Below are 17,582 nucleotides of genomic sequence, written 5' to 3'. Positions count from 1 at the left end.
ATCCCCTCAGTCCCCCAAGCAGACCAGCCTGAACAAACCACTTCTGAGCTGCACTTCTGCTTCCCAGTGAGCTCCTCCACCAACGTGGCACCTGCCAAGCATTAAAATCTACGGTAGGATTAAATAAGATTTTATTGTCACATTTAACTGCTTTCTCAGAGATGTACAGTTTGCAGGTTTCTGTGCAGAATAAAAATGAAGAGGGTGGCTGCCAACCTGTCAGTTCTGATTCCAGCATCGACACGTCCACACCTGAGCCACAGGTGCTCACAGGTGGTGACTCCACAGCAAGGTCTCTGTTCCAGGGATTGCAACACTCCAAGACAAAAATCCATCCAGTTAAGGCTAATGAGAACAATGTCAAATAGTTAAAACCAGAGCACTTGATGTTTAAAGATGGAACAACTCGGTAGAAGAGTGGCAATTTTAACATCACATTTTTTTCCCAAAGTAATTTTGCTTAATTTAGTACAGGTAAGGAGAGGGTAATGAACAGACTTTTGCCTAAGGATATGATCCAGAAGACTAAAATTCCAGTGGGCAAATTTGAGATATTTAAAATTTTTAAGCAACTGCTTTGCTGTTCTGGGTATAAATCAAAGAAGTGGCTATTGATACCTCAAAGTGATAAATGCTGCAGATAACCTCATCTTAAAATGTGTATTTTCTCATTTACACACCAGGGATAAAGTCCAATAATACAAACTTCTTAGTGGCACAATTTCACATATTTTGGGCAACATTAGCATACAAGCAGTATTTAAATAAAAGTAAGTGCATCCAAACATGAAATTCTCTAAATATACCACACTTCATTTATCCCAAACGGCAGTTTTCTGACAAGAGCTGTAATTCAAATTAAAATAATCATTTACATGTTTCATCCAGAGGAAAAGAGGTAATAAACCCAGGGGATTCTCCAAACAATCTTCTCCTACCCTATCCCCTATTTATCACATAAAATAACTCATCTAGAAGCGTAAATCCAATACTCAGATGCAAATAAAATGCAAGTAGCAGTTTCTGATGTTTGCAATTTGCAGACTCCAAAGTCCAATCATGATGGAATTTACTACTTCTGTCAGTCATTTACTCCTGTATGTGCACTTCATATTTATGCTAAAAGAACACGAGACAATAAATGAGGCTAGTGTGGCATAAAGTCACTGTAAACCCAGTGAAACCAGAATAATTCTATTTATGACATTCATCTGGATGATTTACCAGGCATCCCACCCCCCCAACATCCTTTACAGAAAAAAAGGCAACCATCAGTTGAAGTGAGACACATTCTGTTTGTAAAAAAGGTCGAACCAAACCCCTCCTCTGATGAGGGCATGCCCACAGAAGGAGGCTGACCACATCTTTTTCAATCAGGCTTCTCAGAATTATCAAAATTTCTTTGCTTGCAAAGGCCAATTTGGCTTACCATAGAAAGCTATTCGGAAGGCGGCTGATATATTTATTATTCCCTTTCAAAAATTAAAATTCAAGGCATGATAGTGCAAGAGGTAAGTTTTGATTTGAGAACATTATCTGTAGACTAACTGTGCTTAGTTACTACATCCCAATTTATTGTCTTAAAGAAAATATGGCAACAAAAGCTACAAGATCTCTATAAATTTCATTTTGCCTAAATTTACCAGTACATCCATGAACCTCATCAGTATTAGTACAACTTGATTATCCTAATGATTCCATTATAAAACTTGCAAAATGTATCACAAGGTGAATAAACCATCTAGTGCAAGTCTTCTACATTTCGTGTGCACAGTAATCCTGTGTAGTTCGTTTCCTCCGGGTTAAATCCCCAAAATCTCTCGGTAACAATTATGAAAAAACAGTGTCACGTGGATTTCTTCTGTTTTCCCCCCTGTCAAATCTGAGAAGTTTGAGTGTTCCTGGAATCACCATCGGGATGTGCAGAAGGTCGTGACTCCCTTGTCTGTGAGTATTCACTGTCAGAGGACTCTGTGGGTTCAAGCAAATTCTCATAATCACTGTCTTCTGATTCGTCAACATTGTCAGCGAGCGCTCTTTGGGAAGATGGCATGGATGCTCCATTGCCAGAATATTTCAATCCTGCAGTTGTGGAAACATAACTGGAAGAACCAACAGCCTGAGGCCGAGGCATGAAGATGCTGCTGCTCTCCAGGAGCCCGGGGCTGCCAGAACTGTCTTGAGTGCTTGTGTTGAAATCCGAGTACGGCGGGGGAGGATCGGAGACGTCGGAGTCTTCAAGCGTGCAGCCTTCCACAGCAAACCCAGTGTAGGACATTCGGGGAACAAACATGGGCTCCACGTTATCTGTTGGCATTTGCCTGCTTAAAATTGCCTGCTGCATTCCTACAAAGCAAAGAACAGGAGGTACTTAATGCTTTCTTGGAAACGTGCTCCACATACCTGAGCTGCGACCACCTCGCCTGCCCTCTCTTCTTTCTTTCTGCTTGTTATCCAATGCTCATCTCTGGCACTGCTTTCCAACTCCAGCACTGGATCCTGTCCTCTCAGTCTGCTCTACTCACCTTTCATACCTCTGATTTTAGGCTTACAGAGTCATCAATACACTGCCCCTGACTAAATCTTGTTTAACACTGCATCCTCCTCTTTGAGCACAACAAACTCCCCTAAATTTAGCAGTGCAGCCTGAACCTCATCAGGATCAGCACAGCTCAATTATCCCAGTGATCCCATTTCAAACCCAAAGTGAGTCAGAAAGCAAATAAACTATCCAAGTGCAAACATGCTACACTTTCATGTGCACAGTCACCCTGTACAGATCATTTCCTCCAGTTTAACCTCCCAAAAAACACAGCTACAGGATGTTTCCACAGCCTGTTGCTGTTTCCATCTCATCTTTTCTCTGTATTTTTCAGCTCCTTCTCATATCAAAAAGCACCTCTGTTAGGGCTCAACCTGCCTGTTCCTCTCTATCTGTGCCTTATTCAGGAAAACTCAACTCACTTTTCATCCATAATTGATATCTAATATTGTATCTTAAAAGTATCACTTTCTTTCTCTTTCAATGCCCCCTGTGCTAGGGGACAATCTCATAATACCTGCAAAGAAATCATCCTGTCTTCTTCCCTCAAATTATTATTTTAATAACTGCACTCACATTAAACATCTAAATGATGGAATTACAGCTGGGAGTGTGTGGCAAGCACATTTCTCTCTCTCTCAGGATTTTTATAAAGGTGCTCCTCTCTGTGCACCTTTATAAAAATCCCGAGAGAGAGAGAAATGTGCTTGCCACATCTACAACAGGAGTGTAGCAGGGTATGGGAACAGGAATGTGAAATCTTCATCAATGAAGATGTGAAACATCTTAAATGAGCTGATTTGGAAAATAATTTGAGGAAGATGTGCACAGGAATAATGAACTGCAAAAGCTGCACAATGAGGAACACTTGCATCCTTCTGCAGAAAAGAAACTTGATTTATGTAAACTATAAATCAATATGCATGAGGTGTGCTCAGCTGTGGAGATACAGGTATGTAACATTTCACTGTAGTTGTTAACAATACAACCAGAATATATGTAACTATGAACACCACAGTTTAAAAAAGAGGAAAAACTGGAGAAACCCTACAAAACACAAGGACTCGCCAGTGATCTAATAATCATGACCTAAGAGGAAAGGCTGGAATAACAGGCATTAGTAGGGAAGACTGAAGAAAGCATTTTATTCTTAACTGTGCCTAAGAGGCTGCTGCAGAAAGGTAGATTTGAGTACTGTACAGCAGACACAAGGCAAGGCTTCCTGGCAGGAAGTTTTGTTAAGCACTGGGAGACACTGAAGTTTCTGACTGGTTCCTAAGGGGTTATTAACCAACAAACCTGCCAGAATTGACACTGGAATGTGTAAGGTGAGGGACACAAGGGGAGAAACCCCACATGGACGGTGAGAGTTCCTTTAAGGAAGCCCCTGAGATGTCTCTTGGGAATAAAAAGAGCACATTCCCTCAAGTGGCTACATAACAGCTCTCCATTTCTGAGCCACAACAGGAGAACTTGCACTGGGAGATTTCCTGGCATCTGGGAAGTGCACAGCACTCACCAAAGCCTGGAACATCCTGCTACAAGTACAGAACTATTTCAGTGGTCTGGCAACTGAAGTCTCAACTGCCTTTCATAATGGAGTGTTTAAGTCATAACCTGATAACCCAAGGTTTGTAGGAACACCAAGCTCTCACCCAACACTCCCACAGGAATTGGAATCAAACTCTCCCTTTTCCTCACTAGCACCAAGGAAATTCTCCCAGCACTGAGCAAGTGAGGGAACAGAAGGCCAGATTCAGTAATTAACTACTCACATCTAAAAATATTGCAGAGCTCCAAGCTGCATGTTTTCTTGTTTCAGCCCTCTCACATGATTCTCTGCTCTGGCATGAATTCTCAGTCCAGCATTTGCATCTCCCTGGTAGTACCCAGAGCTGAGCACTGACTGCTCTTCCTCCTCCTCCCCCAGCTTTTCCCATCTGTGCTGGGATCAGCTCCAGTCACACTAAATACCCACCTCTGCTTCCCCATAGTAGCAGCTCCCTGCCTACTTCATCTACAGCCAAGCAGGAAACAGCAGTGACTCATTTACTTCCACCTTTCAAATGGTCCTGGGCTAATCCTGGCTCTGTCACCTTATCTTTGAGGTTCAGAGAAAGAAGAACTTGTGCTGACAGATCAAACTGTGCACTAAAATGCTCATGTCATAACAGTACCTTGCTGCCTGGAGAAAATTAAAATACCAGTCACAGCAGCAGCAGGCCCGTTGCAAAGTTTAGGGTGTGCACCCACCTAAACCATCTTTTTGTCACACACTGCTTTAGGTAACAGGGTACAGAAATAATAAAAAACACCTCATAGCTAAAATGACAAAATTTCATTATTTGCTTATCATTTCAAAACATGGCTAAAAGAGGCAGTGTTTGCTGAAATGTGTCATTTGCTTATGAATTATTTAGGTTTTTATCTTACTTCCCATTTGCCTATTCTCTGCCCCAATCTCTACCTTCAGTCTTCCCTTGCACTCACAAATTCAATTAGATCAGCAATGCCTCTTTGGAAGGAGCCAAGTGCTTCACAAAACTTATCTACTGCTAACCGAAGTCTCCTGAGGCCACACTCTGTTTTTAGGAAGGAGGGACAGTGTGGCAATCAGCCAAATGTGCTCACCCAGCAATGCTCACTGACTCATGAAATTATGGAGCAACAAAATAAAAAGAACAACACCTACAAAGATTTTCTACAACACTGAGAAGTGGTATTTCAGCGCTAAACATCTTTACCACTACGTCAGCAAATGGGAGTGGGAATAAGGACTTTATAAAATCATGGATAACTCCTGGCCTGTGGGCACAGAACCTTGTTTCTTTACTTCAAAAAGAATCTCTCCAGTATTTAGCTTTTTTTTTTTTTTCCCAATTTTCTTTTCCTACAACTGATCTTTTCCTGTGTTATTTCCAGAACTGACTTGCTCATTCGTTCTTTACAGTGTTGTCTCTCCTATGTTTTAAGCTTGCTAACACTGGATGATTCCAGCAGAAATACTTGCAACACACACTGTCACAGCTCAGGTATCATTCAACACAAATCCATCACATTGCCCTTCCCACTGGGATGTTTTTTCCCACGAGTAAACAATAACTTTAATTCCACAAAACATTTTCTCCTCACAGCATCTGCTTCTGAAAAAAAAAAAAAAGGTAAATAAAGGGCAACTTACTTATTTCTTGTTCTTTTTCATTCTTCTTTTGTGCGATTTGCCTTTTTAACTTGTTTACATCAGCTTGAAAAGATTCAACAACACGTTCGCTTTTTTCTACATCTATACATACTGCCTGGGAGAAAAATGTAAGGCATGCTAAGATTGGGCAGAAATGTAGGAAATAGTTTCAGGACAACATTATTAAAGCTACTACCAGACAAGAAGCCATTGAAGCACAAAATTAAAAGCAGGATTTAACTGCAGCAGAAATACTCAACCTCAAAATTGTTTTCTTTACTGGCTGTTGCTGCATTATAGGAAAATAATTTCCAAATAATGCATCATGACAGAAGATCTGTAGTAAGATCCGAAGTTGGTTAGTGTCCCATCCCTGGAAGTGTTCAGGATGGATGAGGCTTGGAGCAGCCTGGGACTGTGGGAGGTGTCCCTGCCATGGCAGGAGGTGGAATGAGATGAGCTTCAAGGTCCCTTCCCACCCAAAGCATTCTGTGATTCTATGAAATTAAATATTGGTCATGATCACTCCCAGGGACGCTGATTCCACCACTGTCCTGACCAGCCTTTTCCAATGCCTGACAGACCTCTCAGGGAAAAAATTGTTCCTAATCTCCAACCTAAAGCTCCCCTGGTGCAACTTGAGGTAGTTTCTTCTCCTCCTGTCACTTGGAGAAGAGAGCAACCACATCTCCCCTCAGCCTCGTTTTCTCCAGGCTAAAGAAGCCCATTTCCATTTTTCCAGACAGCAATTGAAACAACAGCAGGAGCACAGAGGACAGTCGTGCTCCTGGCAAGAACAGCACTACAGAACAATGCCATTAGCTAATGGATACAGCACTCAAGAGAAATTTTCCTATTCCCTGAAGCTGCCTGGAAGTGTCTGCCTTACCCACTGTCCAAAGGAGGCTGGAAGGTGCAACTTCATAGTGAGAAAGAGCAGCTCCCCCTGTGCAGGCAGGTGCAGGGGATGGTTGGAGGGATTTCTCCATGTTCCCTGCTCAGGAGCCAACCAGCAGAGCTGAGCTGGAGCAGAGACACAAATCCCCCCAGGACAGATGTAAAGGGAAAGCCTGGGAACAAGCTGTGACTCCAGCACAATTAGCAGCTGTGAGAGCTCTCCGGGCAGCACAGCTCCACTGCTCTTCACACAGGACAAGCTGTGAACTGACAAGCTCACAATGAGCAGAGCTGACACTCCAGGCTTTTTCAGATGCTTTGGCACATTTGGAGCAGGATTCACTCATGCTCCACACAAAATGTTCACAAGTTTTAAGTAACAGATGGTGCTCTGCTCATGCTCCATACCCAGAGCCAGGAGTCATTTTTAAACCTCTGCAAATCCCTACAGCCTTCAGCAGGGCTTCTCTTCACTGCAAACCCTTAAAAATGACTAACACCTCGCATAAATCACTAAGTATTAAAGCATTTACTTGCAAAAGAGAAAAAAAAATTGGTGCTATTTGTATCAACCACTTTCACAGAAGCCACTGCAAATGCTCACATTAAATAAAAACGGAAACATTTAATTTTAAAGTCAGTCTTATTTTCCTACAGTTCATGATAATTGCCTATGAGCTCTAAAAATCTCCATCTCCTCCACTGCTGCTTTAACCAAAGGATGAATAAAAGATGTCACATATACACAGACCAATATGGAGTAAAGGATGTTACCTGTACTTTTTCCTGAAGTGCATTATAAACCTGATAGATAGCCCTGATGTCCTTCATCACTCCATCTTTGTCAAAAAAATCAGTACTAAAAATGAAAACAAAGCAGAAATCATTAGAGAGAAAAGACAATACAGGTTTCTTGCTCATGCTGTCTTTGAATTCCTGTTAAGCAGTCTATCACTGTATTTTTAAAATGTATCTTATTGCTAAATATGCTACTTTAGCAATAGTATCTTGCTAAAAATGTACCATACTGTCATAAACAAAAATTTGGACAGCAGCATATTCAATGGTATTGAATTGAATTGTTCCTTCTGGAACAATAAATTCTCATGTGAATGAGATTAAACTTCTGCCAAAATCTTTAAGCTTGTATAATCTCACTGTTAACAGCCAGAAAAGCTACTTTGAATTTATGGCATTTAATTGAAAATACTCAAGAAAAACATCAAGAATTCAATGCTTCTGAGGCAGAGTTCAAGTGCACACAGAATTCCTTGGGGAAGTGGGTGGTGGGTGGAAATCAAGTCAGAAGCTTCCAGCCAGAAGGATGCCAGCATGGACTGGCCACACCACTTTTCTAAAATGTGCACCAAGTTCCCTTGGTTCTTCTAAAAGATCCAATTCCAACCAGGAAAAAAAGCACACTGGGAACTGACCACTCTCCTCCAGAACTCGTTTTCTGCTGCTCAACATGCACATTTGTGGTATTCTCTGTGAGGTACAGAGAGTAGAGCTTGATGACTACTTCATTTAAAAAGGAAAAGTCCTTACCCGTGTTCCTTAATAACTTTGGCATAATTCTGAGAAGTATTTGGCACTGAAGAAACTTTGTATTCCTGCTGACTAGTGTTGCCTAGATTAGGAATAGTAAGCGACACCCTTTGATTATACCTGCAGAGAAAGTTCACAAAGACTTTTTAATTCATTTGGAAAAGATTCTTTACAAAAGCCTTGATATTATCCCATCCCTCTGATGATCAGAACTCATCTAATTTTAAAGCTTCTGCATTAGGTTTTTTATAAAAGTAGCTGATTATTGCAAGTTGTGTTCGAAATAAATGTAGGATCAAAACCCCTTAATATAGAGCTACCTCTACACCTCCAAGAACCTTTATAATGTGCAAACTACCAGAGATATATTCAGATCCACTAGAAGAAACATGGTAGTGACATCTGATGTCTCTTAAAATAAAAAAAAATAAGGGATTTTTTGTCTGATGATTTAGAGATTGAAAAGATTTTTTGTTCACCCTAATTTTAATTTATACATTATTTGCACAAAAAAAAAACCCCAAAATAAAACCAAACCTGTCATCATTAATAAGCACCCCAAGACATCACTGGAGAAACAAAAAGCATTCTTTAAGTGCAATTGTACAAACTCCTAAATAGTTTAAAGAATAGCAGTAAAAAGCAGAACAAAGAATGAGGACTGGTTCATTGACAGAGTTTGCTTACCTTCTGTTTGGTCTAAAAAGCACATATTCTAAAGCGTGTGTTGAGTTATTTGCAGTGGAAATGAAGCTGAAGAGAAGGAAGACGAGGTCAGGCACTCCAAGGATGTGTGTCAGCTGTTTATGAATGATGTGCTCTCTGTATGACATCTGCTGCTGAGTGTTTCTCCTAAATCTGTACCATCCAATAACGTTCTGTAATCAAAATACATCAGGAAAAACCCACAGTGTTACCTGAGAGACACAGATTTACCTTCTGAGAACAAAGGGGCTGATACTGTGCTATCATCAATACCCAAAAGTTTTAGGACAACGAAACAAACTGAATTCCTCAGGATCTGAGTTTGAGATGGTCAATAGAGCCCTACACTTTTGGAGATCTACACTTAAATCCTTTGCATTTCTTCAGGGAAATTAGACATTGCTCCCAGTTTAATCCAACAACTTCTGTACAGGATAAGCTCTGGATCAAAACAAACCATCAGATTTGTGAAGGAAAGTATTAATTCTAGTTAACTACCATTTTTTCCATTTGTTTTCCAAACCCACTCCTCCTAATGCCTACAACAGGAGGAAAAGATAGAAAACTTACTTTTCTTCTGTCTTTGAGAATCCTGTCCAAACTCTCCTCATTAACTTTGCCTGCATAGTCATAAAAGCTTGAACAAAAAGGAAGAGAGAAAAGTAGGCACACAGTTTATACACACATATTATACATAAAGTAAATAATTTATACTTTGAGTGTTCTACAAGTGGATGGCATTCTAGACAATACAAAGCAACTTCCAGAGCCTTACTTTTACCAACAGAAATGCACTGTGCAATTTTATTTTGACCAGCATTCTGTAAAACCCTGCTTTGATAATCAGAAGCCTACCAGCCCAGAAGAAATGAAAGCAGGGCCATTTAAAATGCAACTCCAAATCAATTTCTTGAGCTCCAATCCTGCCACTGCACTCGCATGGCTGGATCCTTGAAGCCAAAAGAGTCAGAAATAATTCAAAGTATCATGGTCTTCTCCAATTGGTTCTGCTTCCACAGCTGAACCCAAACCCTGACATGTTATTTTGTGGACATGACAGATTTAGGAATTTATAAATCTACCTATGTAGGCAGGTTTAGGTATTCAGGTAGATCAGAGTGCATGATAAAAGGGAAAACATTTGAAAATAGATTCCTCCTTGGTCTCTTTCAAGAGCTAACACTAACACCTAAAGCAGTGCAGGAAGACACTCTAGAGGTCTGTGACTTCAACTTTTTGGGGATGGGATAGAAAAACACCAAATCCTGAGCTCGGTGCTTGGTTGGTAAGTAAGGGTGGAAATACCATTTGCTTCAAGGTGTAAGTTGTTGGGAAAACTCAGACTACAACTAATGACAAATTTGAGACACTATGTTATATATGCACAAATTTTTCAATTTTCATGTTTGCAATATTTATTTATAATCCTGGTGGAGATCCAACTCTTTCTCTGTCTGTGCCTTATCTCCATGTGTGGAGTCTGCAGCATTTAAATCCCTGGGTTAAGAGTACCCTCTCTGTAATTATCAGCCAGCAAGTGACTGACTGCAGCTTTTCTCTTTAATGCAACCAGTGCCAATCATAATGTCTAAGCTACTGTGTCTTCTTAATTGCCTGGAAATCTCTCAAGATGAGAGGAGATTAATTGGGAATTCCTTCTCAAAAGGAATTCTAGACAGCACTTTAGAAGCCAACACTGCGTAACAAGTGAAGACTATAGAGAAAATCTACATGTAAATAGATGGAAGCTGTTAAATAGAATATATTAGCCCCATATTAATTTAAATTCTGGAGTTCAGAAGATCAGAAGGCAAAAACAACTAGAAAGCTGAAAATTTTACAATAATTAGTTGGTGCAGGTTGGTACCACTAAGCACAAACCAACTTGTAAACCCAGCAGGTTACCAGAGGCACACAGGGGATGCTGTGACCCAGCAGGCCCAGGCAGAGCCAGCCTAGACTACAACAATTTAAATTGATTTTGACTTTCATCCTCATCATCAGAGTGATATGAGCTCACCTGACTGCTGCCCTACCTCCAGCAGCTACACAAGATGGAAATCCAAAGAGATTGAGAAATAAACCTCTTCCAGGCTACACTACAACTGTAAACTCCTACTTTGATTGTCATGGTTGGTGCCAGTGTGTTTCTGTAAAGCCAACACTGGTAGGACATTTGAAATGCTAATATATTGCAGGGAGCTCCCTATTTTCATATTCTGCAGCCACCACAGCAAGACAACAAAAGAAGCTTACCTAAAGAGTTTTGAACAAGGCTCATGGTTATGGATTTCTGCAACAACAAACAAACAAAAAAAGTGACATATGTCCAACTGCTCCAGGCAAAGAGAAATTACAGTGGCATATCTTGCATGAACTTTGCACATCAGAGCTACTGAGCAAGAAACATCCGTGTCAGACCACACACTGCCCTTACTGTCTCAACACTTGATGACACAGCACCATACACAGAAAACTGCCTTCACTTCGTAATTTGACCTTTTACATAGAAAAAATATTTCAATAAGCAAGGCATACACTTGCTCAGATGCACAGAGATTTTTCTGAGCCTCAAATACACACTTTTGATACTATTTGATAGTTACAAACTCCTCACAAAGGCATTTCTGATTTCTTTTTTCCTACACCTTTCCACAACAGCTTACTTGCATCCACATGCATTGTTTATTACAGCAGCAAGGAATAAAAAGGGATGGGGAAGGGAATCACTGAAATATTATACACTGTAGTGTTTAAAGAGGCAAGGCAAACAGAATCTCTAATGAGAAAAGGGGTTAAAGCCAATTTCAAAACATTTAGCTGCACTTTATAATTCTGTTATATGAAATATTAAAAATCAGGGCAATGTTTTTTCATTGAAAAGGTTGTGATACATGCTAAGATGCTTATTTAATCAGCAAAGGTTGTAACATGTCAGCAATCTCAGAGGAGAGTGAGAAAAGAGTAAAAATCCAATTTTACATTGTCTTTCCAACACCAAGCATGACTTATTTTTTAAGGGCTTGGAGCAGCCTGTTCTGTTGGAAGGTGTCCCTGGCCATGGCAGGAGGTGGAACAAGATGGGGTTTAAGGTCCCTTCCAACCCAAACCACTCTGGGATTCTGTGACCACACAGCACAAATATTTCCAGCTCCAGCAGCAGAGCCCCACTGGAGTTCAGGCTCTGCCTCCCTGCAGTGATTCCACACCTGCTGCTCGGGGCTGCCATCCCAGCAGAGGCACCAGGATGGATCACAGCTCCCAAGAACAGGAGCCAGCAACATTCACATCTCAGCACATTTGGTGTGTATCAAAACAAGGCCCTGAGCATCCATTCCAGGCACGCTGCCTGACAAACTGCACATTCTCACTGGCAAGATCTCCTCAGGAGCTGCTGTTAAAATTACTGACTCCTTTATTTGATATAAAATTGTATCAACTCTAATATTTTCACACCATCATGCAGGCATCTGTGGAAACAATCTACTAACAAAGCCTGTAAGTACAATTATTCCAGCTTAGACCGATTCCTTCCAGCAAATACATTGACTGCAACAACATTCTTGGTTCTTGGGTGATGATGTTGCTACACAGACCTTGTGTTTTGAAACAGGAAACAAGAATCCTCCTGCTCAGACCCCATGAAGCAGCCAACATTTTAAATTTAAGGTTTACACATTGACTTATTTATATATATATATGTATCTAGTACACACACTATGTACACACACATATATTTAAACACCACCACTAAGGAGACACAAAAGAAAGTGAAAAGCCATCTGTGACAACAGTGCCACAAAACTGTCAATCTTGTGAGCTGAACTGGCAGTCCAAGAGTTAACTTTGATGAATAAATATTGAAGTAAAAATGGCAAATAAAAAAAATATCCAGCAGGTCTTCAGGAGTGGGTGATTTCCATTCTCATAAAGTCACTGTAACCAATAATGTGACAAAGGGGTGACTTTAAAAAAGCAATTTTTAACACCACAAACACTTGGTTTAAGAAACCAGGCCAAGGCTGCAGGTGGTGACATCACTGCCAACAATAACCAAGATCAGTGACCACTGAAGAGCAAGGTCTAATTTAAAAACCTAAAAATGACTGGCTCTGTCAGTTTTGTCTGAACACACAGAGCCATCAGCAGCACTCTGACAGTGATTATATGCAAACACAAAAAATGCTATGCCTTTATCTTCTGTACTTTGGCTGATAACTGACTCTTCCCAGTCCATTTACCACCCATGTTCTCTTAGGAATAACCAGAACAGGAAACTACCGAACCTTCTGCAGCCCAGAGCACAAAACCATCACCACTGCAAGGTGGGAAATCTCTTGGGATGTAACATGGTACCACTGCACATGTTCACTGATCACCTGCTTTGTGCCAGAACAACATCTGAGAGTCAATCCAGAGCTGGGTGTGTTTTCACTGAGCTTTATGCATGCCCTGCTTTGTTATCTGGGATCACAGTCACAAAGCCAGGTATTTAAGGAGGTTTAAATCTATTTTAACAGCTGGTTCTATATCCAGAAACAAAAAGGCAGGTTCTTTCAGGGCTTTCCTATTTTCTATAAACCAAACATGCAACAGCTTCTCACTCATGTCTAAAAAATCTCCTTCAACCAATACTTAACAGCAAGATCTTTGATCTTTGCTCAGTTTTCACAACACAGCTGTACAGAACTTGTGCTTACCAACAAATTGTCTGACAAATATTCCTTGTCCAGTCCTGCTGTGACAGTTTATGATGTCACCAACTCCCAGCCATCCACCCAAACCTGCTACTGAAAATCTGCGCCTTTCAGTACCAGTAAATCAAGCAATGAATTAATTTCATTTTGAGCACATGCTGTATTTAGGCAACTGTATCAAGCAGGAAATTCCCCACAGACAAATATATTCAATAAATAATCTTTCCTCCATAAAAGGAGGTGCATGAAGCCTCTGTAACTTGCAAAGATTTGTTTCTTTTCTTCACATCTCAAGCACAAACACACAGACACTGTGGCAAACATGATCCTGGAAGTTTGACACACCCTGTGATGCTCTCACACGAGAAGCAATTCTCCATGAAACCTCCTGAAAACATGAAACCTGAGCAGTGCCTGCATCAGAACAACTCAAAGTTACATCACTTACCTATCACTTGTAGAAATTCAGTGTTGCTGATCTGTGAATCACTAATGCTGAAAGTCTCTTCTTGTCTCACCTCTCCCAGCAGAAATCCTTCCTGCAATTTTAAAACAAAAAGATTAAAAATAGAAAAGAAAGTCCACTATATGCAGTTGTTTACTGTAATTTTCTTAGCTTCAAACTGAATCAAAGATGAAGTTTGAAAGACACATCTGAGCTGCAGTGGGTAGAAACTGCCCTGAGGTTTTACCAAAGCTGGTTTTCTGCTTTGCCAGCATCCTTTTACAACACTGCAGGGAGGGACTGTCCAGAATGAACATTCTACACAAAACCCACACAAGACAATCACATCACAAAAGGGAGGGCTCTGCCCCAGCCCCAAACACAGCGGGCAAAGAAGGAGGCCAGAGCACCGTGCTGCCCTGCTCCAGCAAAGCCAAGGGAAGAGGAGCGCAAACCTGCAAGGACTTAGACAAATTTCAGTGTGGAGACTGGGCTGGACCCTGAGCAACGCCAGGGACTGCAAAACCCAGAAGGCAATTTAAAAGTAAGGCAATTTTAAGGTGCATTAATTTATTCTCCATCCCTACCCAAAACGAAGAAGGAGACTGAGCTGGAATCAGGAGGTTTTGGCACAAGGCGCAGAGGAAAAAGAGCAAGCTCAGGCTAAAAACGTGCCAACAAAACCGAGCGACTCGGGAACACCCCGGCTCTGCACTGCGCCCGAGGCCGGTCGCAGCTGCGGGAAAAGCGCTCATGGAGCTTTTACAGGAGCGTTTTCCTCCCACAGCCCGTGTCCTGTGGGAGCCCCACCCCGCGGGGAGCACCCCAAGCACCCCACATCCCGCCCGGGCACCCCACATCCTGCCTGGGCACCCCACATCCCGCCCGGGCACCCCCCATCCCGGGAACAGCCCCGACATCCCAAGGGGAACACCCCTGGTACCCCCCATCCCGGGAACAGCCCCGACATCCCAAGGGGAACACCCCTGGTACCCCCCATCCCGGGAACAGCCCCGACATCCCAAGGGGAACACCCCTGGTACCCCCCATCCCGGGAACAGCCCCGACATCCCAAGGGGAACACCCCTGGTACCCCACATCCCGGGAAACAGCCCCGACATCCCAAGAGGAACACCCCTGGTACCCCACATCCCGGGAAACAGCCCCGACATCCCAAGGGGAACACCCCTGGTACCCCACATCCCGGGAAACAGCCCCGACATCCCAAGGGGAACACCCCTGGTACCCCACATCCCGGGAACAGCCCCGACATCCCAAGGGGAACACCCCTGGTACCCCACAGCCCGGGAACAGCCCCGACATCCCAAGGGAAACACCCCTGGTACCCCACAGCCCGGGAAACAGCCCCGACATCCCAAGGGAAACACCCCTGGTACCCCACAGCCCGGGGGCAGCATCCCGCGGACCCCACATCCCGCTCCGACACCCCACACTCCACCCAGACGCCCCATATCCCGGGAGCAGCATCCTGGAGACCCCACACTGCGGGAGAAGCACGCCGGGCACCCCACATCCCAGGGAGCAACCGGGACACTCCACATCCTACCCGGGAAGGAGCAAACCGGGCATCCCAAATCCCGGGTACCCCGCGGAGCATCCGGGGCACCCCACATGCCGGACACCCCACATCCCGCGGAGATCCGCCCGGACGCCGCGCATCCCGCCCAGACACCCCACATCCCGCCCCGCTGTGTCCGTCTGGGGCCGCCCCCGCCCGCTGTGACCCGCGGCCGGGCCCCACCGGCGGCGGCGCGGCCTGGAAGCTCCGCAGCGCAGCCGCCGGCCGGGGTGCAGAGTGAGGGAGCCCCGCGAGCCCGAGGCGGCGGCGGGGGACACGTACGTGGTCGGCGCTGCTGTTGGCGCTGCAGTAGCACACGGAGCTGAAGGTGTAGCCGGAGATGGACGCCGCCATGACGGACACACCGCCGCCGCCGCCGCCACGGCGCACGCGCGCCGGACGCAGGCCCGCTTCCGGCGGCGCCGCGGGGCGTCATGGGAAGTGTAGTCCCGGGGCGGCAGTGGGTACCCGCATGGGAAAGGTGGGAAACTGTGGGAGCACTTGGACCACTGAGTTTGGAACAGACCCCCGAGCCCATCGAGCCCAAGCTGTGACCGATCACCAACTGGTCACCCAGCCCAGAGCACTGAGCGACACGTCCAGGGGCTCCTTGGACACCTCCAGGGGTGGAGACTCCTCGCCCTTTCCAACCTTTAGCAATCTCTTCCACGAAGACATTCCTCCTGGTGTCCACTGTGCTCCTCCCCTGGCCCAGCCTGAGGCCGTTCCCTCTCCTCCTGTCCCTGTTCCCTGGAGCACAGCCCGACCCCCCGGCTGTCCCCTCCTGTCAGGAGTTGTGCAGAGCCACAAGGTCCCCCCTGAGCCCCCTTTGCTCCAGGCTGAGCCCCTTCCCAGCTCCCTCAGCCTCTCCTGGGGCTCCAGAGCCTTCCCCAGCTCCAGCCTCTTCCCAGCTCCCTCAGCCTCTCCTGGGGCTCCAGCCCCTTCCCCAGCTCCAGCCCCTTCCCAGCTCCCTCAGCCTCTCCTGGGGCTCCAGCCCCTTCCCAGCTCCCTCAGCCTCTCCTGGGGCTCCAGAGCCTTCCCCAGCTCCAGCCTCTCCCCAGCTCCCTCAGCCTCTCCTGGGGCTCCAGCCCCTTCCCCAGCTCCAGCCCCTCAGTGTCTGTCTCGTCGTGAGGAACACTGATGTGCTGGAGCTTGTCCAGAGGAGGCCACAAAGGCGACGAGGGAGATGGAGCCCCTCTGCTCTGGGACAGGCTGGGACACCTGGGGGAGCTCACCTGGACAGGAGCAGCTCCAGGGAGAGCTCAGAGCCCTGCCAGGGCCTGAAGGGGCTCCAGGAGAGCTGGAGAGGGACTGGGGACGAGGCATGGAGGGACAGGACCCGGGGAATGGCTCCCACTCCAGGGGGCAGGGATGGATATTGGGAAGAAATGCCGCGGTTCGCACACACGGAGCTGTACGGGAGGCAGCTGTGCAGCAGTGCTGTTTATCACTCTCATTTTCCTATTAAAACACCTTGCAATAAACCTTCCAAGAGCAGTAACGTCTGTGACATTTGCAACGAATAAATACCGAAAAGAATGAACAGTTCTTTTAAATATTGCACTGGTTTTCATGGAATCACGGTGCGGTTTGAATTGGAAGGGACCTTCGGGGCCATTTAATTACAAGCCCTGCTGCGAAAAACGCTAATCACTTTGGTTTTTAAAATTTTAAAAGCTTAATAATAATAAAATAGTTATAAAAATAGTAACACAATTAGAGTAATAAAAATTTAGAGTTGGGACAATTACAAGACAATAAAAAGTAAAGAATTACGGACGTTTGGATGCTCTCGGGCACTTAAGCCCGATAAGTATGTTTTGTGAACAAAGGAATAGCCCTTAAAAACCATACACTCTTGCATATTCATACATACTTCATGGTTATGCATACATGCTATTTAAAATAAGAAACTCTGACTGGAATATGTCAACTCCTTCTTCTAATCCCCACGGCGTCTTCCAGTTTGAGTAAGGCCTGAAGAAATT

General features: G+C 44.3%; 2 protein-coding genes across 2 annotated transcripts in view; one reads left to right on the top strand and one right to left on the bottom strand.

Annotated features, from left to right (window-relative positions):
• Positions 1-17,582, top strand: part of OAT (ornithine aminotransferase) — a 345,851-nt gene that overhangs the window by 161,908 nt on the left and 166,361 nt on the right. The window lies entirely within an intron of this gene.
• On the bottom strand, positions 115-16,021 carry ABRAXAS2 (abraxas 2, BRISC complex subunit). Its single transcript, XM_068198298.1, has 9 exons — positions 15,877-16,021; positions 14,019-14,109; positions 11,130-11,166; positions 9,444-9,510; positions 8,856-9,046; positions 8,169-8,288; positions 7,395-7,479; positions 5,724-5,838; positions 115-2,346 (listed from the first exon to the last, which is right to left on the bottom strand). Exons 1-9 carry the CDS (start codon positions 15,946-15,948, stop codon positions 1,877-1,879), a joined length of 1,248 nt encoding a protein of 415 aa, XP_068054399.1. The 5' UTR covers positions 15,949-16,021; the 3' UTR covers positions 115-1,876.

Source organism: Anomalospiza imberbis, chromosome 8 (genome assembly GCF_031753505.1).
Source record: "Anomalospiza imberbis isolate Cuckoo-Finch-1a 21T00152 chromosome 8, ASM3175350v1, whole genome shotgun sequence".
Classification (NCBI taxonomy): Eukaryota; Metazoa; Chordata; class Aves; order Passeriformes; family Viduidae; genus Anomalospiza; species Anomalospiza imberbis.
Note: the sequence above shows the minus strand (reverse complement) of the source record. Positions and strands in the feature narration are given on the sequence as shown.

Coding starts and splice junctions, on each gene's coding strand:
- ABRAXAS2 (XM_068198298.1), bottom strand. CDS start 15,948: ATGGCGGCGTCCATCTCCGGCTACACCTTCAGCTCCGTGTGCTACTGC. Junction 14,110..15,876: donor CCAACAGCAGCGCCGACCAC/GTACGTGTCCCC, acceptor TTAAAATTGCAG/GAAGGATTTCTGCTGGGAGA. Junction 2,347..5,723: donor TGAAAAAGAACAAGAAATAA/GTAAGTTGCCCT, acceptor TTTGCTTTGTAG/GAATGCAGCAGGCAATTTTA.